Source organism: Typha latifolia, chromosome 12 (assembly GCF_019914945.1).
Source record: "Typha latifolia isolate L0001 chromosome 12, TyphaL0001v2, whole genome shotgun sequence".
Classification (NCBI taxonomy): Eukaryota; Viridiplantae; Streptophyta; class Magnoliopsida; order Poales; family Typhaceae; genus Typha; species Typha latifolia.
Genome location: NC_133097.1, coordinates 10452807 through 10472561, shown reverse-complemented (window position 1 = coordinate 10472561; position 19755 = coordinate 10452807). Strand labels below are relative to the sequence as shown.

The following is a 19755-nucleotide window of genomic DNA, read 5'->3' as shown; positions in this document are numbered from 1 at the left end:
AGGATAGTATTATATTATCTTTTTATTTCTTTTTTAAAATAAAAATAGTTCTTAGAGGTATAAAAGATAAAATAATGGAGTGAGTATTTAGGAGATTTTATATAATTAAATTGAGTCAATGTATATATGTTAAAAAGAAAGGAGAGAGAGTAAAAATAAATAAATAAATAAATAAATAAATAAAAAAGAGCAGTAGTTGTAGGTATAATTATCTCCTAAATTAAAGATAAAAATAAGTAAAACAAATAAACAATGAAGAGGAAGGGGAGGAGGAGAGGCGTAGGTAGTATCCCGATTCCTTTCCTTCCTTCCGACGCGACCATGCCCGACACCAACAAGAAGCGCCGGTTACCCGCCGACCCGTCTACCTCCTCCCCAACCTCCGGCGAGGACCGGCTCTCGGATCTCCCGGACACGCTCCGCCTGCACATACTGGGATTCCTCCCCTTCAAGTACGCCATCCGTACTGGCGTCCTCTCCTCCCGATGGCGCGGCCTCTGGTCCTACCGCTGGCCCCAACCTTCTTCCCTCTACCTCTCCTCCTCCTCCTCGTCTTCCGATTCCTCCTTCGCCGCCTCCGTCGACCGCTGTTTCAGTCTCCGCGGTTGCCGCCGGATGGACTCCCTCTCTCTCTCCTTTCACCGCGGCCAGGCACTCTCCGCCGACCTCTTGCGCTGGCTCGACTACGCCGCCGCCTGCGCCGTCGCTGATCTCCATATCGACCTCCATCCTCCTCCCTCCTCCTCCTCCGTCCGCCGTGGTCCCCGCAGGTACGGCCCCGTCGATGTATCCTCCTTGGTCTTCGGCAGCGTCATCGATAGCCCCCTCATCGTCCGCCTCACCCTCCGGGGCTTCCACCTCTCAGCCTCCCCGATCTCCTCTCTGAACATGGGTTCCTCCCTCCAAGTCCTCAACCTCTACGACATCTCCATCACCGACGCTGCCCTGCGCAAGATCGTCTTTTCCTGTCCGGTCCTTCTTTCCCTCGACGTCCGCTGCTGCCGCGATCTCCGGCATTTAGCCATTTCCAGCCCCCGCCTCACTAGCCTCGCCATCGTCGACTGCCCTAAGGCCTCTGGGCTCGCCGTTTCCTCCAATTCCGGCCTCCACTCCTTCCGCTTCAGCGGCGTCCTGCTATCCAGCTACTGCCTTAACGATACCTCCAAGCTCAAGGACGTCTACCTGAGCTCTCCTGCCCCTGGGTCGGCTCTCCCCCGAAGCAATTTGGCAAGCGTCTTTGGTGCGCTTTCCAATGTCAAGGTCCTCACACTTTGCAGCCTTGCACTCCAGGTGATTAAGGAATTCGATCCTCTATTCAAAGTTTTCACCTTTTATTTTTTATCCTCACAAGGAAGAAGATGAGATCGAATTGCCTCTCTGTCAGTACATTGCCGTCTCGGGTGCAAAAGCTATCGAGGATTTGAGCAACTTTCCGAGCTTGACAGAGTTGGAGCTGCTGATGATGATGATGACTGACAGCAACTTGGCGGATATCTATGGCTTCTTTAGGCTCTGCCGATTCCCTCGATTGGAGAAGCTCTTTATAGAGGTTGGTCGATTCATTTATCTGAGAATAGAATAGATATACTTGCTCACTAATGGTCTTATTTGGTATCTGAACAAGTGCAAACTCTTACAGCTCCCCACTAGTATGCGCGATCCTTTTGTGGAGAAGTACTTAGAGGTTGTAGAGGAAGAATCCCCCGATGATGGCTTAGAAAACATTAGGATGATAAAGATGAATAGCTTCAAAGGGCACTACAATGAGATGCGTTTGGTGAGATTTTTGTTGGAGAAGGCTAGCCGTCTTGATTCTTTAATAATAGTCGCTCCACAGGATCATCATCTTAAGAGCGAAAAACACTGCAGAAATGGAGCGGCTTGTCAACCAAATGTCTTGGACCTCCTCCGTCTGCAATTATCATGTTTGACAAAGGCATCAGAAAATGCTCAAATTATTTTGAGTGGAGATGATGACTATCCGATCCGACCTACACACTCTCAAGTCTATTTAAAGGTTTAATTCCGTAGTAGAAGTAGAATTAGAGTTATGCCGATGCAAGTGAGCATATCTGACATATCTTTGGTAAGAATACTCCAGAGATATCGATAAAAGATGCTGCAGTTCTTCTCTGTTGACAGAAACATTGGGAAGATGCCCAGATAATTGGAGTCATCAGTCTTGTTCAATGCATCTTGAAGTTTATCTTGAGGTCTTGGCTCGTGGCAGGGAGAGTTATTTGCCTCGGCCTTGAAAATGTGGTTCGGTCCCTTATTTCCTATCTTATACCTTCTATTATACTTGTAATTTTCAAAGTCGGTGAAAATTACCAATCATATTCCCTGTGCTATAGCAAGCTTAGGTTTAAATGCATACAGCTGATACCATTTTTCTGTATCCTAATTGTACTATTAACAGAATGCCTAGAGAAGATGAAAGGAACTTTGTTCTTCTTATATGGAATGGTATGTCTCAGGATTTTTGCTATATGTTGATTTTGTCTACTACTTCTAGGCAGTTTCTGGTTAACACTATGGACAGGATAGGAGAGAAGCCAAAAAAGATATTCTCACGTTTGGGTCAAAAGAAATTTACAAGAGAATGGAAAAGAAGAAAAGGAGAGAAAGGAGGAAAAGAACATAAATTTTCTCTCTCTCTCCTTTTTTCTCTTGTATATCCAAGTATATCCAAATAAAAAGGAGAGAATGTTTTTTTTACCTTATCTATCTTTCCTTGTCTTTTTTTCATTTTTCTCTCCTATTCCTTTTATCCAAACATAGTTTAGAAGTCATCCTAAAATATTCTATCACTTTTTTTTTGTTATGTGCTGATGGATATATATATATATATATATAGTGTGTGTGTGTATGTGTGTGTTTTCTTTCAGAAAAACAAAATAAAATGATCCATTAGTTCAGATACTAATTGTGTTTCAAAATTGTAAGACTTAAAAACTTGTTCTGCATGAACTGTAAGGGTAACTTTCAGGAGATGCATTAATGCATCGAAGACAGAGAGATACTACCCGATGATAAATTAACGTAAATGAAAGATCGTAATCATATGTCAGCAGTGGAATCCCCTGTTGCTCCTACTAAGCAATACTTTGTGATTGGACTACTATTTTGAGGTGAAAAGTTTTAATAAGCTCTAGGATCATAGAAGCTGGAATCCGTCTGGACTTGGATTTAAGTTTCATAAATGTATTCCTCCTCTTTTCTCAGCTTCAATAAGTCTAATGGATGAAGGTAAAAAAAAAACTTCTTGTTAAATGATAAGAGGGTAATTTTCCTGTGAAAATTTACCTCTATTCAACTTCACCTAGAAGTATTTCATATAACTTAGCGAATCCATGTCGAAGTTCCATGCCTGAGTTAGGGACGCTAGTGGCCATTGCATGGGGAGCCTATTCCGAGCAGCTTTGCTTTGATGGTAGAGGTAGGGTAGAAGATGAACAGGATTCCTCCTTACTAGTTTAAATCCTACGTAAAAAGGCTGAGAACCATGGGAGGATAAAAAAGACTGAAGAATGAGTGCTTCCGCCTGATTTACTGTGAAGGAAGTGTGCATTCTAATCCAGCTTCCTTTCCTCGAAGTGGCGTGCTATTTGTTTAGAATCGTATTATGTTGACTGGCGTATTATTATTGTCCTGCTGCTAGGATGAGATAGTATATACTAGTGCAGCTGGAAGTACGAATGCTTGCTTTCTGAGTTCTGACCTCAGTGGTTGAGTTGCTTTACTAGTGTATGTGGTATTGTGGTGTGTGCATCAACTTATTTATTGTTACGTAATAATGCCGTGGCCGGTGGATGGCCACATGATATAGCAAAGACGACAATAGCTACAACAAAATTTTAAAAATGTTATATGTAAACGCCGTTGCCGGGGATCGAACCCGGGTCACCCGCGTGACAGGCGGGAATACTCACCACTATACTACAACGACTTTCTTAATGTTCAAGATGATTACAATACTTCAAAGCTTCCATACACTTCTACCGTTATTACAGGCGTGTGGCGATGCAGAAAAGCAATTTATGCTTGCTCACAAATAAGTACACATATTATACGAGAATACCGAGTAAATGTACATCTGCAAAAAATAAAGATATACACACATATGGCAGATCAAACAGTAATAGAAAAGATTTATACAAAGAAGTATGATATCATCCTCACTGTCTTCAAGCTATTCAATGCTAATCAGCAGAAAGTAGCCATCTCAGGTACTCCGTCCCATCATCCAATGGCGAAGCTTGATCTGGAGGAACTACCCTCTTCCGCTGCAAGGTCTCAACCGTGAAACATTTCCTCTTCCTACCACCCCTAGGCCGAGAAAGCAACAGCTCATCAGCTTCAAGGAAGTCACCCTGCAAGCAGAAGCAGAAACCAAGAAGTTAAGTTGACGTAGGAAACATACACAAGTAATAAATTTCTCTTTTTATCAAAAAGTGGATCGTGGTTTATAGAAGTAGGCCATAGAACATGCAGGTTAATCCAAGTTAAGCAAACTGCAAGTATCAAATAAGGAAGAAAAAAAAAACTTACTTCAGAATAAGCATGAGCACTGGATTTCTCATGGTTATCTCTGACATGTCTGTAAGGAAACTTCTGCCCACATCCAGACATTCTACAGAAGAATGGTCTAACTTCTTGATGAACAGCTTTTATATGCTTATTGAGATTTGATTTCTGCAAATAAACATATTACATATGTTTCAATAAAAGCATATGACTACATTAGAAGTAGCAGAGCAGAATATAGTGCTATAAACAACTTCACACAACCAGTACATTCTACTTAAGCAAAACATGAGACAAATGACATAAGTTAAATGAATACGACCAAAGAACAATATGTATCACAAGTAGCACACTTTAGCATAATTATAAGGGCCTAAGGACCCAAGAACTTCTATTTCGATGGGGACTTCAATGGCCACCTCCATATATAGAGATACAAAAACCACTAAAACTATAAGCACAGGATAATTTCATCAAGTCAGAAATGATATAGGCAATATTTAACAATACTAAGAGTAACAATCCCACATATAGAAGCACACCAGTACGCATTAATAGAATGAAAATGAATATATGTGAACATGCGTAACTGTATCAGATGCTATTTTCAGAGCTTTCAAATAAACAAAACCAGTTGCCTAGTTTATTGAGCTTACATTTGAAAATGTGTATTGGCAACCTTGGAAACTACATTTGATCCTCTCAGCCACATTGGCACCTTCATGCATGCGTTGGTGACGCTTGAAATTTTTCTTCAACTGTTTAGTTCCACAAATCTCACAATGAATATGCTGATGACACGATCGAACATGAGCCTTAAGACATTCAGTATTCGTGAAAGTTTTCATACAGCCATTTTCAGAGCAAACAACCTCTACACAATCCAATTTAACTGCAGCAGAAAATAGATCTTCAGCAAGAAGATAGCTGAAAATGAATCACAAGATGCCTAAAGTTTGAGAACAGAACTATACACCATTTGGTTAACTGCAAACAAAAAAAAAAGTTCATAAAACTCCAACGTTATTTTTTTGTTTAAAAGGTTCCTTCAGCTTCCAGGACTGACAATATACACACAAAAAAATGCATCTCCACGGGGAAAAGAGCACTATTTTCAAGTATATAGGGTGATGGAATGTGACAAGCATATTAAACCATACTCTTCTTGAGGGTAACTAAGTATAAGCAAGTTTTCTTTGCCAATTGAAGAATGTCTTTACCATCTAAATCAGTGGGCTTCATTCAGAAGAAACCCTTCCCAAGAACAAGAGATGGGGGGAACAAAAAGTTCATACTTTCACCATGGGTTAATCTGAAATTACTATCCCAGAAGAGTCCCGTGACATTGAAAACAGCGAATCTATAAGTTCAGTCTAGAAAACAGAACATGCACAAGAAACAGTTAAGGAGAATTTCAGAAGCAAGTGAATGAACGAGTATGATAACTTACCATGTGTCTCCTCATGTTTCCTCAACTTCGAAGGGTACTTGAAAGTCTTTCCACATCCAACTTCCCGACAAACAAACTGCTTTTCATGTTCACTAGGAGTCTCCTGCTCATGAATTTCTTTCACATGTCTTGTCATGTTACCCTTAATTCCAAAACTACAGTTACAATTCTGCACAGGACAACTAAAAAGTTTCCCTTGGTGCTTAAGTAAATGTCGGTTTAAATGGTCCTTCCTTCTGTAGCTCAACTGACAGTCTTCTAGCGGGCAAGAAAAAGGCCTCTGTGATAGGTAGATTATGTTCATGTCAGAAATTTATGGAATATCAAAGAAAACAGTTTTGGAAAAGAAGAGGATGGAATTGCAAGGAAAGCAAGAATAGTTCAATAAAAATAAATATCATCTTAGAGTGAAAATAATGAAACTTAACGGACAGTTATCAGTAAAAATACGTAAATTTACAGACCATCAATCACCAATAAGGGATGGTAAAAGATCATGGAAAGCATTATAAACCTTCCGTCTTGCCACCTTGACAGCTTGAAAAAGAGTACACAATACATTGCAGTAGTTCATGATATATAAATATCATAATTCATAAATGCAATACTGATAGTAGGTACCTCGAAGGCAATTTCTTTTATTGGCAGAGCCACCTTTCACTACCAAAAGACATTCTACGTATCATTTAGATATCCAATTTGGCACTTTATTAACATGTGAAAAGATGGAAAAGGACTTGCTAATAATAATATCCTGTAAAGTTAACAAAATTACAAATATCCTGTCAACTAAAAAGTAATATAGCAACTTTTCATATTAAAGCTTAGAATAAGTAAAGGCCAACCTCATGAAGACGCGTGATTGAGGCACTCTTGATGGAGCTTCACAGGAGGTCTACCCATCCTGATACTAGTCCATTCAAGATCAAAGTTTGCTGCCTCTTCGCATTTTGGAGTTCTATAAATGGGATCCAATGCATCACACAGCTTATCCAGGTAATTTCATCATACATAATATAAGCCTGCAAAACCATCTCCTTTAGCCAAGTGTATACCAAAAGAAATTAGAAAGATGTAATTAATTGGTTACACCGTAATCATCAAAACCACCGGCAGATTTTCTCAGTAACAAGTCCTTACCAATCACAAGAAATTGAGAACATTAGAATACTCTAACAAGAAAATTTTCAATTCATTCTTTCTTAATCAACTCAAAACTATGCAAACAAAATGAGTCAAGATAGCACAAACAATGTGGAGAAGCAGAAAAAGTCATTGTCAAAAATGCAGTTTGAGTAAAACAAACAGAAACCTCAAGAGAATGACTCTGCATGTGCTGCTTCAGATGAGCTGGTTTCTGAAAGTATGCGCCACACTCCTGGCAAGTGCGTGGCACTCGCTTGCTCAGCTCCTCTTCAGAGTCTTGACTAGCCTGTGAAAGTTCTTGGTCCTACATTTTTGAAGGTAAAGAGTATATACAGTCAACTCATATATATCATATTAAGACACATTGGTAGATAAATTAGTCCAGGAAACAACAACACAAAAAAGTTTCAACTCTTTAATTATAATTTTGAGTTCCATTTTTCCGTCCTTCTTTACTTCCTCTGCACAGCTGCATATTACAAATTAAAATGCTGCAAACTTTGTAACACGCTCCCTCAAAAAAAAAATACAACAAAAACAAAGATCCAAACCCCCTAGTTCTTTTGACGCAACAAAAAATTACAGAACATCATGGCAAATATTTTATCATGGAAAGAATTACATATGATACAGCAAGACAAGAGGCATTTGCAGATCTACAATTATGCATTAAGCAAACTAATGGAACAATAGCAGAGAAATTACAAAATGCATTCAATACAAGGAAAATTGATATAACAATGCTGCACATAGATAAAGAAAGGTACACTTGCTATACCTTATGTTGGGTGAGGATGTGAGATCTAATTAGAGATTTCTTCGACCTGCAAATGCCACAATATTTGCAATAATATCGTCTAATGTCCCTAAAGATAGGTTTCTTCTTCCCACCACCATTCTCCACGACGGAAGCAGCAGGCTCCATAGAGGCAATCTGAAATCCCATAACCATGGAATCAGTACCAGGAATCTAGAAAAAAATAGTGGCCCATTTTATTATAAGCAATTTGGTCGATGAAAACAACAAAATCGCCCGGTACAAAGCCGTAGGTAATGCAAAAGTACTAGTTCATACGAAATTTTAGAACTCTAAAGTATAAACAAAAGAAGGTCATCATGGTACACATGCATCGAAAGATAGAATCTTCTTGTGCAAAATCCATGTTTATGCACTGGTTTCACCATAAAAATCCAACACAAGTCAACGAGGAACCGAAATTGGCACAGGAGCGGCAAGGATCAGGGTAAACAAAAAAATAAAGCAAATTTCGCATCTTGTATTGAAATAAGAGAACGAAACTTATTAAAAGATGCTGAATTTGAGTCGAAGTGCAATGCAGAAGCTAGGTCTTACATGGAAGCAGCGACAAGGCAGCGCTGTAGAGTAAAAATACTGGAGAGCGCTACAGGAAGATTTGATGGCAGATGGGAGCGGCGCGCGAGAGAAAGAAACCCTAGCACCTTACCCACCGCCGAACAGCTATTAATATTAGAGCGTTTCTCCCGTACTATATGATGAAGATCTAACGGTTAATTTTTATGGTATAATACCAAACATATTATCAGTTCAGTAGATAATTATTATTTTTTAGATATATAATCTTACATATTATTTTTTGACAATTAAATTATCTTAATATTTTATTAAGTAAAAGACATATATATCCTTAACTAAGAGAAATGTATATATATGAAAATAAGGATATTGATATCTTTTACATTTAACTTGATGAAAATTTAATTACATTTTATCTATTTAATATTTTTTTATTATTTATATATATCTCTCATTAGTTTAAGATTGATTTAAATTAAATTTTAATAGATAGAGATAGAGAATTATATTTAAATTAAAGTTTATCTCTAAATAATCAAATTTAAATTATTTAATATTAAATGATATCTCCTATAATTAAGGCATAATTATATTTAAGAAAGAAATCTTAACGAAAGAAAAAACTTGTGGAGTGATTCTTCCTTATCGTAAAATTAATTGTTTATCAATCAGTTTGATGAAAATTTAACGGTTAAGATTTTCAAGGTATAATAGAAAAATTAGAAAGTTAGACAGACGTAATTAAATCTTCTTGACTAATATACTTTTTTTCTTACGTAATGTGGTTTTATAACCGGTACCGAAAAATCAATACCGGGTATGAAAACTGGATATTATAGTCGTCAGATTAAGATTATAATTTATAAAGGGGCATTGAAGTATTTGCCTTAATATTATAGAGGCAAGGGTTGTTAATGGGCAAGAAACCCTACCGAAGAGCCTTATCTTCGTTACCAAACTCGTTAAGTAATAAATCGTTAAATCCTTTATGATACTTCGCTTATTTTTTTTAAAGGAAAGACTTTTAATAGATTAAGAGCCTTGGTTACAAAAAGCGTCGCTAAGCAAAATTCGAAGCAAAGGGGAGGGGACCTCCCCTACCCACGTACAACCGAATCCAGAGGTCCTCCCTATGTTAGTAAGCCAGTTCGCACATTTGTTTGCTTCCCTAAACACATGGGTAACTTTTACATTTTGATAAGCTGTTAAGAGAATAAATGTAGATCTACTATAGATTCCAGCATCCATGGTGGCTAAAGCACTTTGCATAGTAAATTATTTAGAATCATCGAATATGACCAGATGTTTGTGATTTGCTGACTCCTTATGCCCTTCAAACCTTCCTAAACAGTTGTGGCTTCTATGAGTGCGTTGAATGTGATACTATGCTCCTGAAACTTGCAATGATAAGCTCCCCATCAGGATGACGGGCCACAAAACTTATACCCGCCTGCTCAAGAGGTCCATTGAAGAATCCATTCGTGTTGAGCTTTATCTATCCCGGAGGTGGGGGCTCTCATCAGATAAAATGGCAAGTTTGTATAGGGTGGTCCGCCGGAGGTTCATTTTTAGAAAATTCAAGGGCTAAATTTAAGACTGAGTTCCAAACCTTATGGACTGGGAGCAAAACACTCCTAAAGGCCAATTCATTCCTCCTTTTCCGTATCTACCAGTGCAGGATTGCCATAATCGCTATGAGCAAATGTTTACTTCTAGGTGCTAGTCCTTCTCTCTCATAGAGTCATTTGCCAAAGTTCCAATTTTGTCTAGTGAATGTTGTCCCAAAAGCCCACTCTGCTAAGCTCCAAAGATAGAAGAGGTGCTTAATGTTTTCAGGCACTAGGTTACAATTCGGACAAAAGTTATGTTGCCCAATGTTGATGCTATAGAGGTAATATGAGGTGGGTATTCTGCCCTAGAGTATCTTCCACAAGAAAATCTTAATCTGGGCGGGATGTGCATAGCCCACAAATATCACCACCCTTGCCAAGTATTGATAGGCTCCCTAGGGATGTCCTGGAGGAACCGATAGACAGATTTGGTCAAAGCAAGACCATGAGGATGAGGGGACTAAACCCATCTATCAATTCCCTCTCCCATGGGGAGATTAATGGCGAAAACTTTTTCAATGAGAGTGGGCCCAAGGAGACTGAGGATCATGTCCTCATTCCACACATTTGTATTGATTATATCTGAGACTCGCGTAAAATAGCCCATGGCTTCAATGTTAACATAGGTAGGTCAATTGTTAATTAGCATAGAAGTGAGCCAAGGGTCATGTCATATGTCACTGTCCCTCCCATTCTTGATCAGCTTGCGGAGACTCATTTTAATATGATTAGTCTCCAACTCCGGGCGCTATTTCTAGGTCTAAAACCTGTCAACGGGTGAAGGTCTCTATATTTGGCCCTGATGAGGGCTAACCCATGGTTCAAGATTTTGGTTCAGGATAGCAAGGACCTTTTTAGCCACAATGGCTATTCTCACGCTACATAGGTTTCTAATGGCGAGGCCTCTATCCTTACGAGGTAGGGTGTTTTGTGCCATCCCACGAGGTGAAGTCCATACGACAATCGGGGTCCAAGTAGAGGATGGGAAAACCACCCTACCTTGGTTTCAACTCGGCCTACGTGGGTAAGCGAAGCCCGCTTCCAGCCTGCTAACTTGGTTTCAACTCTAGCCAAAAACTCCTCATGATCTTTAATTAAGAGGCATTTAGGAGAAATTTTTGCTCCTAAGTAATTAAAAGGAAAAGAACCGTCTTGCATATTGAGAATGCACAGGACGTCCTCTTTCTTGTGAGCAGGATAATTATTAGGAAAATAAATCTCGGATTTGTTCCTATTGATTCTAAGATTAGTGATACCTTCATAGGTCTTAAAAGTCTCATCAAACTTCCATCACAATGAGCAAATCAACAGCATACATTAGGTGAGAACTGACAAAATGGTCCCCGATGCAGAAAGGGCTCAGTTCATTGTTCATAACAGCCTCTTCTATAAGGTCCGTGAAGATTTTCGAGACCAGAATAAAAAGATATGGGGAGAGGGGGTCTCCTTGTCGGATGCCCTTCTCCCCCCCACAAACCAATTTGACGCACTACCATTAATTAACAGAGAGAAGATAGGAGAAGCAAGGCAAACTTTTCAGGAAAACCCATTTTCGTCATGGTTATAGTGATCGCCTCCCACATGATGCGGTCATAGGCTTTCTCTATGTCCACTTTTATCATGATATAATTACCTTGGTTCCCAGTGGAATTGATGGAATGAGCAATGCAAGAATTTTTGCCAACAGCCTGTAGTTTACATTACATAAGGAGATAGGCCTGAAGTCGTCGACCTTAGCAAGATGATCAATTTTGGGATAAGGGCAATGTATGTTTGCCTCAGGTCCATGCGATCTCATTGGTTTTCTAAAAGTGAACCATGGTTTCCACCAGGGTGGGGCCGACCGTATCCTAGTAGTTCTTATAGAACTCAGCTTGAAAGCCGTCAAGCCCAAGAGCCTTCTTGCTAGGCATCGACCTTAAGGCCTCTCTGACTCAGCGTCGGTTATGTCATCGTGAAGTCATCATCACTGTGATAATCCATAACAGGAACTGTCGGCCAGTGATCCGAAGGTGGGCACCCTTCAACATCCTCATACCACAGCTTATTATAGAAGTTAAGAAATTCATCCAACACCTCCTTTTGACTCGTGATAGTTTCCCCCTTATCATTACAGATACTCGTGATCAATTTTCTATGCCTACGAATCTTAGTAGTAATGTGAAAGAAACAAGAGTTCTCATCCCCTTCCTTGATCCAAGTGACCCTAGACTTGCTATGCCATTTAAGACTGATTTGGCATAACAAAGCCACACAACGACGATTCAAGCAGGCAAGTCTAGTGCTACTAGTAATGGAGAGAGGGCTACTCAGTTCAGTGGCCTCAAGGGAAGCAATCTCTTCCTTAACTCTAGTTAAGTTTACTTCTAGGCGACCCAAACAATTTCTATTCCAATTTATGAGCTCATGTCTAATCTACGCAAGATTTTGATTGAGGACAGTGGGGGGAGAGAATATCAAACATATTGGAACCTCTGGCCCACACATCCTCAATAATACTTTGAACATCAGGGTACGCAAACCAGAACCATTCAAATCTAAAATTCGGTTTAAAGCGAATATTTTCACCCCCAATGTTTGCAAGTAGTAGTGCATGATCAGAGGCGATCCTCGGGAGATGAGAAATCTCAATACGCGAGAAAGCCTAAAGGAAAGCATTGTCAATAAAGCACATATCTAATCTAACCAAGATTCTAGAGTCCCCATGCCTGTTATTACACCGGGTGTAAGGATTCCTTTATATCCCATGTCAATCAAGGCAGCCTTTGATATTAGATTTCTCAGGGCCTTGATGTAAAACCCCCGCTCGGCACGGGCACGGGCACATGCACGCCCACGCCCACACGCCCACACAGCATGCGCGGCGCATACGACAGGACAAGCGAGGCTCGTATAATCATGACATCATCAAATACTATCCGCTAATATATTCATACTCACATAATCCAACACCAAATAAATCATAATATCAATCAAATAAACTTGTTGACATTTGAATACCCAAGTCCACAATAATATACACTAGACCACTACATAATCTGATAGGACCCACAGAGATCACAACAAACCATCAAGATGCAACTAAACAATTGATACACAAGTAACAAAGATTCATTTGGATTTGACAAATTTTCACCAAAATCATGCTTCCATCATACAAACTAAAAACTGTCTCCAGGTCTTCTTCTATAATAATACTCTGATTTGATTTAGAAAAAACAAAAATCATCATGAAAGTAGAAATTCCAACCATTTCACTGCAAAGCTTTGCTGGAAACACCTGTTGTTCCATAAAGATTAATTAACTGACCAGATAAAGACTTACATAAACTGCACAGGAATACGCTTCGCTTACCAGAAAAATGTCCATAGAGAGCCAATATAGTTCAAAAATTGATGTAAACGATAATAAAGAATGCTCACAAATATTCTGCAAATATCAAGTTCTACAAAATTTACTCCACTTCTTATCGATATAAATTAAACGGCCTCATGATACAACTTTCTTTGAATGGAATGCATGTAATCCAAGTAGTCCAAACAATTGGTTCTTTCACCAACAAATAGAATCCGCAGTCTATTCTTTGGGGCAAAATCACCTGATAGGAATTGTTTCTCCTCACTATTGCTGCAAATGACAAACTAAGCTAGAAACCCATAGAAGGATTTAAAAGGGAAAAAAGAATAACTTAGTCTACCTTTTCTCAAAAATCTATTACATGTGACAGTCAGCTTTAGCTGCTTGAAGAATAGAACCGGCTGGTAAATTATGAGAAAATCAGGAACCATATTTGGTTATCAATGCACAAAGCATCTTTGCAACAAAGGATGTGAGTAGTCCACATACTTGTCCCACAACCCCTTATACTTCTCCATTCCAATCTTCAGCCAGGGCTTCATATTTCCATTGTAGTGCAACACTGCTCCATCCTTGATAACCAAAGGATCCACGTTTGTGTATCCTAATCCAAGCACATGCCATTTGGGATCTAATGCTTCAACCAATCCATAGAATGCCAGCAGCCCAGGTGGCAATGAACCAAGCTTCCAGAGGGTGTGATCAGCGTTACGCTCCTGCCAGTAGTGATATATCCCAGTTACATTCTTCTTTCGCCATTCCCTTAGATCAAGGACATTCATGCCAAAGGCCCAACCACAAGCATCAGGATCAAAATGTGCACGGATTAGTGGGTGGGAATAATTCAGATATTTGTGGAACCTGTGGAATGTCTCCATGCAAGTCTCCACAGCCCCCATTACATTCCCATTCAGATTTATTCTGAATAATTCCGTCAGATCCTTCTGGACTACTACATCATCATCAAGAAATACTACTTTCTGTAAGGCAGGGTAGACTTCTGGAATGTAGAATCTTAGATGGTTTAGCATTGATAGGTACTTTGGGTTCCTGAATTTAATTGGTGTTCGACCATCCCCACTTCCAGAAAAGTAGAAGTTCTGGGTTTCAGAGTCCTGTAGCTGCTTTAAAACAGGCACATATGATGCATTAAGCCAGGTAAAATCCTCCACTTTCTGGACCTCCACAGTGGCACTTCGAAAATTGTTGATGGAGAACCAGGCCTTCATCGGTGCATAGTTCACCTCATCTGTAACCAGGTGGAAAACAATCAGATCCGGATGCTTCGAATTTTTGGTGGTTGAGTTAACCACAACTGATGCGGCAAGGATATTATCTGAAAAAACACAGTAATGATATAGACTGTTGTCTCTGAGCTTCTCCAATGTCCGTTTTCCTTCTGAAAGTTTTCTGTGAAGCATTGGATGTTTGAACCACTCTATAGTAAGCTTGATGCCGAGACAATAGAGGCCTTTTGGGAGTTCTTCAGCAGCAATTTGTCCATATTTTGTACTCTTCTCGGTCTCAGATTTTGACTTCGCTTCCAGAGATTGAATTTGACCTTTCAACTTCATGATCATGGTTGCACTGTCATAGTGGAGCTGTTGGGCTTGGTAAAGCAGGAGAGCCATTTCACGAATTGCTTTCTCTGATTCTTCTTCTGTAATAGGGGTTCCCCTAATTGCAACAGTTGATAAGAGAGCCTGGGAGTAGCGTATCTGTGCACTTAGTTCTGAGGCAAATTGGAGGTTGTTGCTTTCTTTGGAGATGATGACAAAAGCCTTTGCAAGAGATATTTGGTCTATGAGTTGCCTTGTGAACGAAGAAGGGCTCAGCATTTCATCTGTAATGTTGAGACCTTCAGCTAGGGTTGAAAGATAAGGTCTCTGCACAATAATCAAGGAGTTAACGTTACAGCCTGTTCTTATTGTTTATCTACTGGCAATGTAAGAAAAAATTAGTCACAGTAAAGTACATTGATAATGTTAATGAAATTTGTATTGGATAATACAGCTACAAACTGCTATTCTATAGAAGCCTAACTAATTTTATCTGGCATGCAGATATTAGGGATCATCTACAGCAAGTCAGAATTTTTTTATGAGGACACACTGCTTGGTTAAACAATAGCGACAAGATTCACCTACCTTCCCAGAGGGCTTTCAATTTACATGTTTCTAGGCCACAAGGAAGAAGGAAGATTAGCATCCAATGTACTGCCCTTATCAAATCTTTCTTAGGTCTGATGTTTCTTTGGCCAACATTTGGCATCAATTTCTAAAGATTTCACATCATATTGACAGTCCTTTACAAAAAGATACCAATTCTTTGGAGCTTTCTCATATTTCAGTCATGCTCTAATCAAACCCATGTTCTGGAAATGGCTTCAATGATGCTAATGGTGATGAATGAAAGTGAAATCCACCTAAACTCATCCTAGATTTTGCGGTCAGTGTCTGGACAAGATTGTTCAACGTTGGTGTTGCACAACTGCAAATATTGTTACACCTACCAGCATTTGAATGTTGAGGCAAGGCTCGACCAGCATGATTGCATGCTGCATGCATGACATACACATAAGTTGCATTCCATGAGGTTTTCTAATTTAAATGGAGAACCCAGAACACTAGAGATCTGCTATCCTCGGGATAGAAGTCCACATGAGTTGCTATCTGTAACATGAACGATAGTACAAAGTAACTTTCTTTTCCATAAAAGCCAAGTAATCTGCGAGACTGCATATTCTTAAGGATCTTTAGAAGATATTTCAGGCTAGAGCTTATCAGGTGACTGGGAGGAAGCTCAAATCAAGGTCCTATTTATTTGGATGTTAGCATAAGAATTTATCCAAACACCAATCCAGATAACAATTTGAATATTCCTGATAGTGGTCTTCATAATCTAAAATTATACATTTCCTTCGTGTTGAAGATATGGACAAGGTACAGACACAATGCAGATCTTCACTAATCATGATAAACAATCACAATCGACCTACTACCAAGAAACAAAATATAACATAAAGGATAATGTCTGATTTCTGAAGATCTTCCAGTGCCAATTTTATATATTTCCAAGAAGATGACGTCTAAAGGACCAATAAAAGCTCCTTACTAGGATTCTGATAAGCTCTTGAAGAGAGAGAGAGAGAGAGAGAGAGAGAGAGAGAGAGAGAGAGAGAGAGAGAGAGAGAGAGAGAGCAAAGTAATAAGACGTCTAAAGGACTGGTTTCTGAATTGCTTGTTAGATGAGAAGAAAATCGAAGGACTAAGATTTGAAAACCAGAAGTCGAAAAGGAGAAACCTTCCCCCACCACCAAAAAAAGTCAACTCCACAACAAATCTAGGAACAAGAACGAACAAAACGAAGCAAGTTGACATTGGAAGACGCATCGGGATAGAGATCAGAGGAAAAAGAAAGCCGACCTGTTGGATGGACAGCACGGATCTCGGCTGCTTCTCGCGGCTAAGGACCAGCAGGAGCAGCAGAACCCCCAGGCCGGCGAACACCAGCCATACCCAACCGGTGGAGGACCACCGCCGTCTCGCCGGCCGCCGCAGATCGAAAGGCCTTCTCCTCATCCTTTCTTCAGAGGCGAGCAGAAGCAATGGCCACACCACTTGATCGCATCTCCGCCTTAGAAATTAGAATAAAGAAGTAGTCTGATCTCACGGATCCGAGGGATCAGGTTAGTAGGGCTTCAGTATGGGGTTCTTTTCGTTCTTTCCCCTTGCGCAAGAGTTAGAGCTCCTGCTGTGATCCCAAACCAAATCTCTCTCTCTCTCTCTCTCTCTCTCTCTCTCTCTCTCTCTCTCTACACTCAAGGCCCGGGAAGAGCCAGTTTCCTTTATTCCGCTATCTTTTCCATTTTATAATATATTTATGTTTTTTTATAATAAATAAATAAAACAAAAACAAAAAAAACTCTCGTTATACCCCTCGATTGACTCTTTGTTTTTTCTTGGCAGTGTGTGTAATAGGAGGCTATTATTACTTCCCATGAACTACTATTATCTCATATTCGAATGGCGTCAAAAAAATAAATAAATAAATAAATAAATAAAAATTCATTCCTCTATTATTAAGGCTTCGTATGCAAATGATATGAAAAATCTTAAAACTACTCACCCGCACGTTTGAAGTATTATAACAAGTTCCTAGAGTCTATGCTAAAATCGGGTTCAAGCTTTTGACCAGACAGCATAACTAGAAATCTAACACTAGTAATTTGATGAAAGAAAGTCTTATAAAGCTTCCTTTGTCAATTTCTCTGTCATTTTTTGTCTTCCCACCTTCTTTGTCTTTAATTTCCTATATTTCAATTCTTTACTGTTAATCATACTACTGGTCGAATTCTTTATAATAAAACAGCCAATTAGGTTTCTAGTTTTTGTAGGCAGCATTATTATTTTATTTTTTTGGTTGTATTTTTGGGTGCTGAGCATTTTTCACTTTCTCCTAAGCTAAGCTTGATTGTATTCTACTTTTTTTAAATATCTGAAAATTATCAGGCAGTATTTAATTAAGGTAAATACTCTCACTCTCTCTCTCTCTCTCGTTCCAAATACTTAAAACAAGCTTCCGCCCGTTTCTGGGGTGCCAGAAGACCTCCTTCCGCTTTTATGACCCAAAATGATCGTCTTGCTTATGAAAACCCATGCCATAACAACCCTCCGTAGCAATCTCACGTTCATTGCTCATATTAGCAGACGATGCCTTACCAGAATTCCAAGGAGTGTCTTGCTCTATGACGACGAATTGGCACCGGAAAGACAACTCCACAGAGAGCAGCGTACTCGCAAGTGGAAGAACGCCCTGGGAGCATATTTGGAAGGGAGTGAACCTGAGTTGGTAATTTGGGAGTATAACCGTGGAAGGAGTGAGCTTAAGGTTGATCACACCGTTCTTCTGTTCGTCATCAAGGCCTGCGGTCTTCTTTTGCATTCGTTCTATCCGGGAAAGCAGGTGCATTCCCATGTTTTCAAGTTGGGATTCGACTTGCATCTCGTCGTGCAGTCCGCCCTCCTTAAGATGTACGGATTTTTTGGAGATCTCTTGGCTGTTCGCAAAATGTTCGATGAAACGCCCCACAGAGACGTTATCATGTGGAATGCTCTGGTTGCCACCTACTCTAGGGGAAATCATCCCCAAGAAGCGCTTTTTGCTGCAAGTGCTATGGCAAAGGAGAACTCAAGGCCTAATGAAGTGACCGTCACAAGTGCTCTCTCTTCTTGTTCCAAGCTGAAGGCTTTAGCTCATGGGAAGCAAGTCCATGGATACGCAGTGAAGAATCTTATCGGGTTTGACACACCTCTCCAAAATTCCCTGATAGATATGTACGCAAAATGCGGATGCTTACGCGTTGCCCAGAAGATATTCGAGAAGATGGGGAGCAGAACTACGGTGTCCTGGACTTGCATGATCAATGCTTATTGCGAGAACGACTGCCCTGGCGAGGCACTGACTCTGTTTCAGGAAATGCAGACGGTAGGAGTAAGGCTCGACAAAGTTATATTGTTAGCACTCATCTCCATATGCACAAAACTGGGAAGCTCTGAGTTGATGAAATGGATTGATGAATGTGTGGAGAAGACTGGTTTTCATGAGGATATTTGTGTTGCAAATGCCCTCATTAACATGCACAGTAAATGTGGGAACCTGGAGAAGTCGTGTTATATATTCGACCAAATGACTGTGAGGAGTCTGATTACATGGACAACGATGATACATGGGCTAGCAATGCATGGGCAAACTGTAGCCGCTCTCGTTCGATTCTCTCAGATGCAGAGGGAGGGATTTAAGCTGGACGAGGTTGTATTGCTAAACATCATCAACGCATGTAGTCATGCCAGGCTAGTGATGGAAGGCAGACAGTGTTTCAAGTCCATGGTGGAAGAGCATGGTATAACACCTCGGATAGAGCACTACGGGAGCATGGTGGACCTCCTCTGCAGGGCTGGGCTAGTAGATGAAGCATTTGAATTCATGACAAATATGCCTGTGAAACCGGATGCCCCAATTTGGCGCATTCTTATCGGAGCATGTAGAGACATCGGAAACATTGGTTTAGCTAGAAAAGTAATGGAGTATGTCCTTGAACTGGAGCCTGAGCACAGTGGGAATTATATAATGAAATCAAATTTACACGCTAAGGTTGGGGAATGGAGTGCCGTCCAAGAAGCAAGGGAAAATATGGAGCTCAAAGAAGCAACTAGAATGTTTCCTGCTCAGAGTTCTATTGAAGTAAACGAAGATACCATGTAAATATCGATTTCTTACTCCCTGCATTCAATAAAAAGTAGCCTTCAAGCGCATTAATGATACAATA

The 19755-nt window shown here is 40.0% G+C and overlaps 4 protein-coding genes and 1 non-coding gene across 8 annotated transcripts; 2 read left to right on the top strand and 3 right to left on the bottom strand.

Moving 5' to 3' along the window:
• Positions 1–118: 118 nt before the first annotated feature.
• LOC140798734 (F-box/FBD/LRR-repeat protein At1g78750-like) lies at positions 119–2457 on the top strand. 4 transcript variants are annotated; one of them, XM_073152758.1, is made up of 4 exons: positions 119–1260; positions 1352–1549; positions 1640–1777; positions 1870–2457. In XM_073152758.1, the coding sequence occupies exons 1-4, from the start codon at positions 253–255 to the stop codon at positions 1972–1974; spliced, it is 1449 nt and encodes a 482-aa protein (XP_073008859.1). In that variant the 5' UTR covers positions 119–252; the 3' UTR covers positions 1975–2457. The 4 variants fall into 4 exon arrangements, with proteins under 4 accessions (XP_073008859.1, XP_073008860.1, XP_073008856.1 ...); XM_073152759.1 differs by having other exon boundaries at positions 122–1290; positions 1385–1549; XM_073152755.1 differs by having other exon boundaries at positions 124–1260; positions 1640–2457.
• Positions 2458–3877: 1420 nt separating this feature from the next.
• TRNAD-GUC (transfer RNA aspartic acid (anticodon GUC)) lies at positions 3878–3949 on the bottom strand. Its single transcript has one exon. It is a non-coding gene; the product is annotated as a tRNA-Asp (tRNA).
• On the bottom strand, positions 3950–8604 carry LOC140799318 (transcription factor IIIA). Its single transcript, XM_073153598.1, has 7 exons — positions 8478–8604; positions 7902–8057; positions 7290–7427; positions 5978–6257; positions 5184–5419; positions 4552–4695; positions 3950–4373 (listed from the first exon to the last, which is right to left on the bottom strand). The coding sequence occupies exons 2-7, from the start codon at positions 8046–8048 to the stop codon at positions 4203–4205; spliced, it is 1116 nt and encodes a 371-aa protein (XP_073009699.1). The 5' UTR covers positions 8049–8057; positions 8478–8604; the 3' UTR covers positions 3950–4202.
• A 4864-nt stretch (positions 8605–13468) lies between these two features.
• On the bottom strand, positions 13469–17266 carry LOC140798382 (probable galacturonosyltransferase 10). Its single transcript, XM_073152187.1, has 2 exons — positions 16853–17266; positions 13469–15313 (listed from the first exon to the last, which is right to left on the bottom strand). Exons 1-2 carry the CDS (start codon positions 17006–17008, stop codon positions 13868–13870), a joined length of 1602 nt encoding a protein of 533 aa, XP_073008288.1. The 5' UTR covers positions 17009–17266; the 3' UTR covers positions 13469–13867.
• A 793-nt stretch (positions 17267–18059) lies between these two features.
• Positions 18060–19691, top strand: LOC140798539 (pentatricopeptide repeat-containing protein At4g14820-like). The gene has a single exon (XM_073152394.1). The coding sequence runs from the start codon at positions 18060–18062 to the stop codon at positions 19689–19691; it is 1632 nt and encodes a 543-aa protein (XP_073008495.1).
• The last annotated feature ends 64 nt before the right edge of the window (positions 19692–19755 follow it).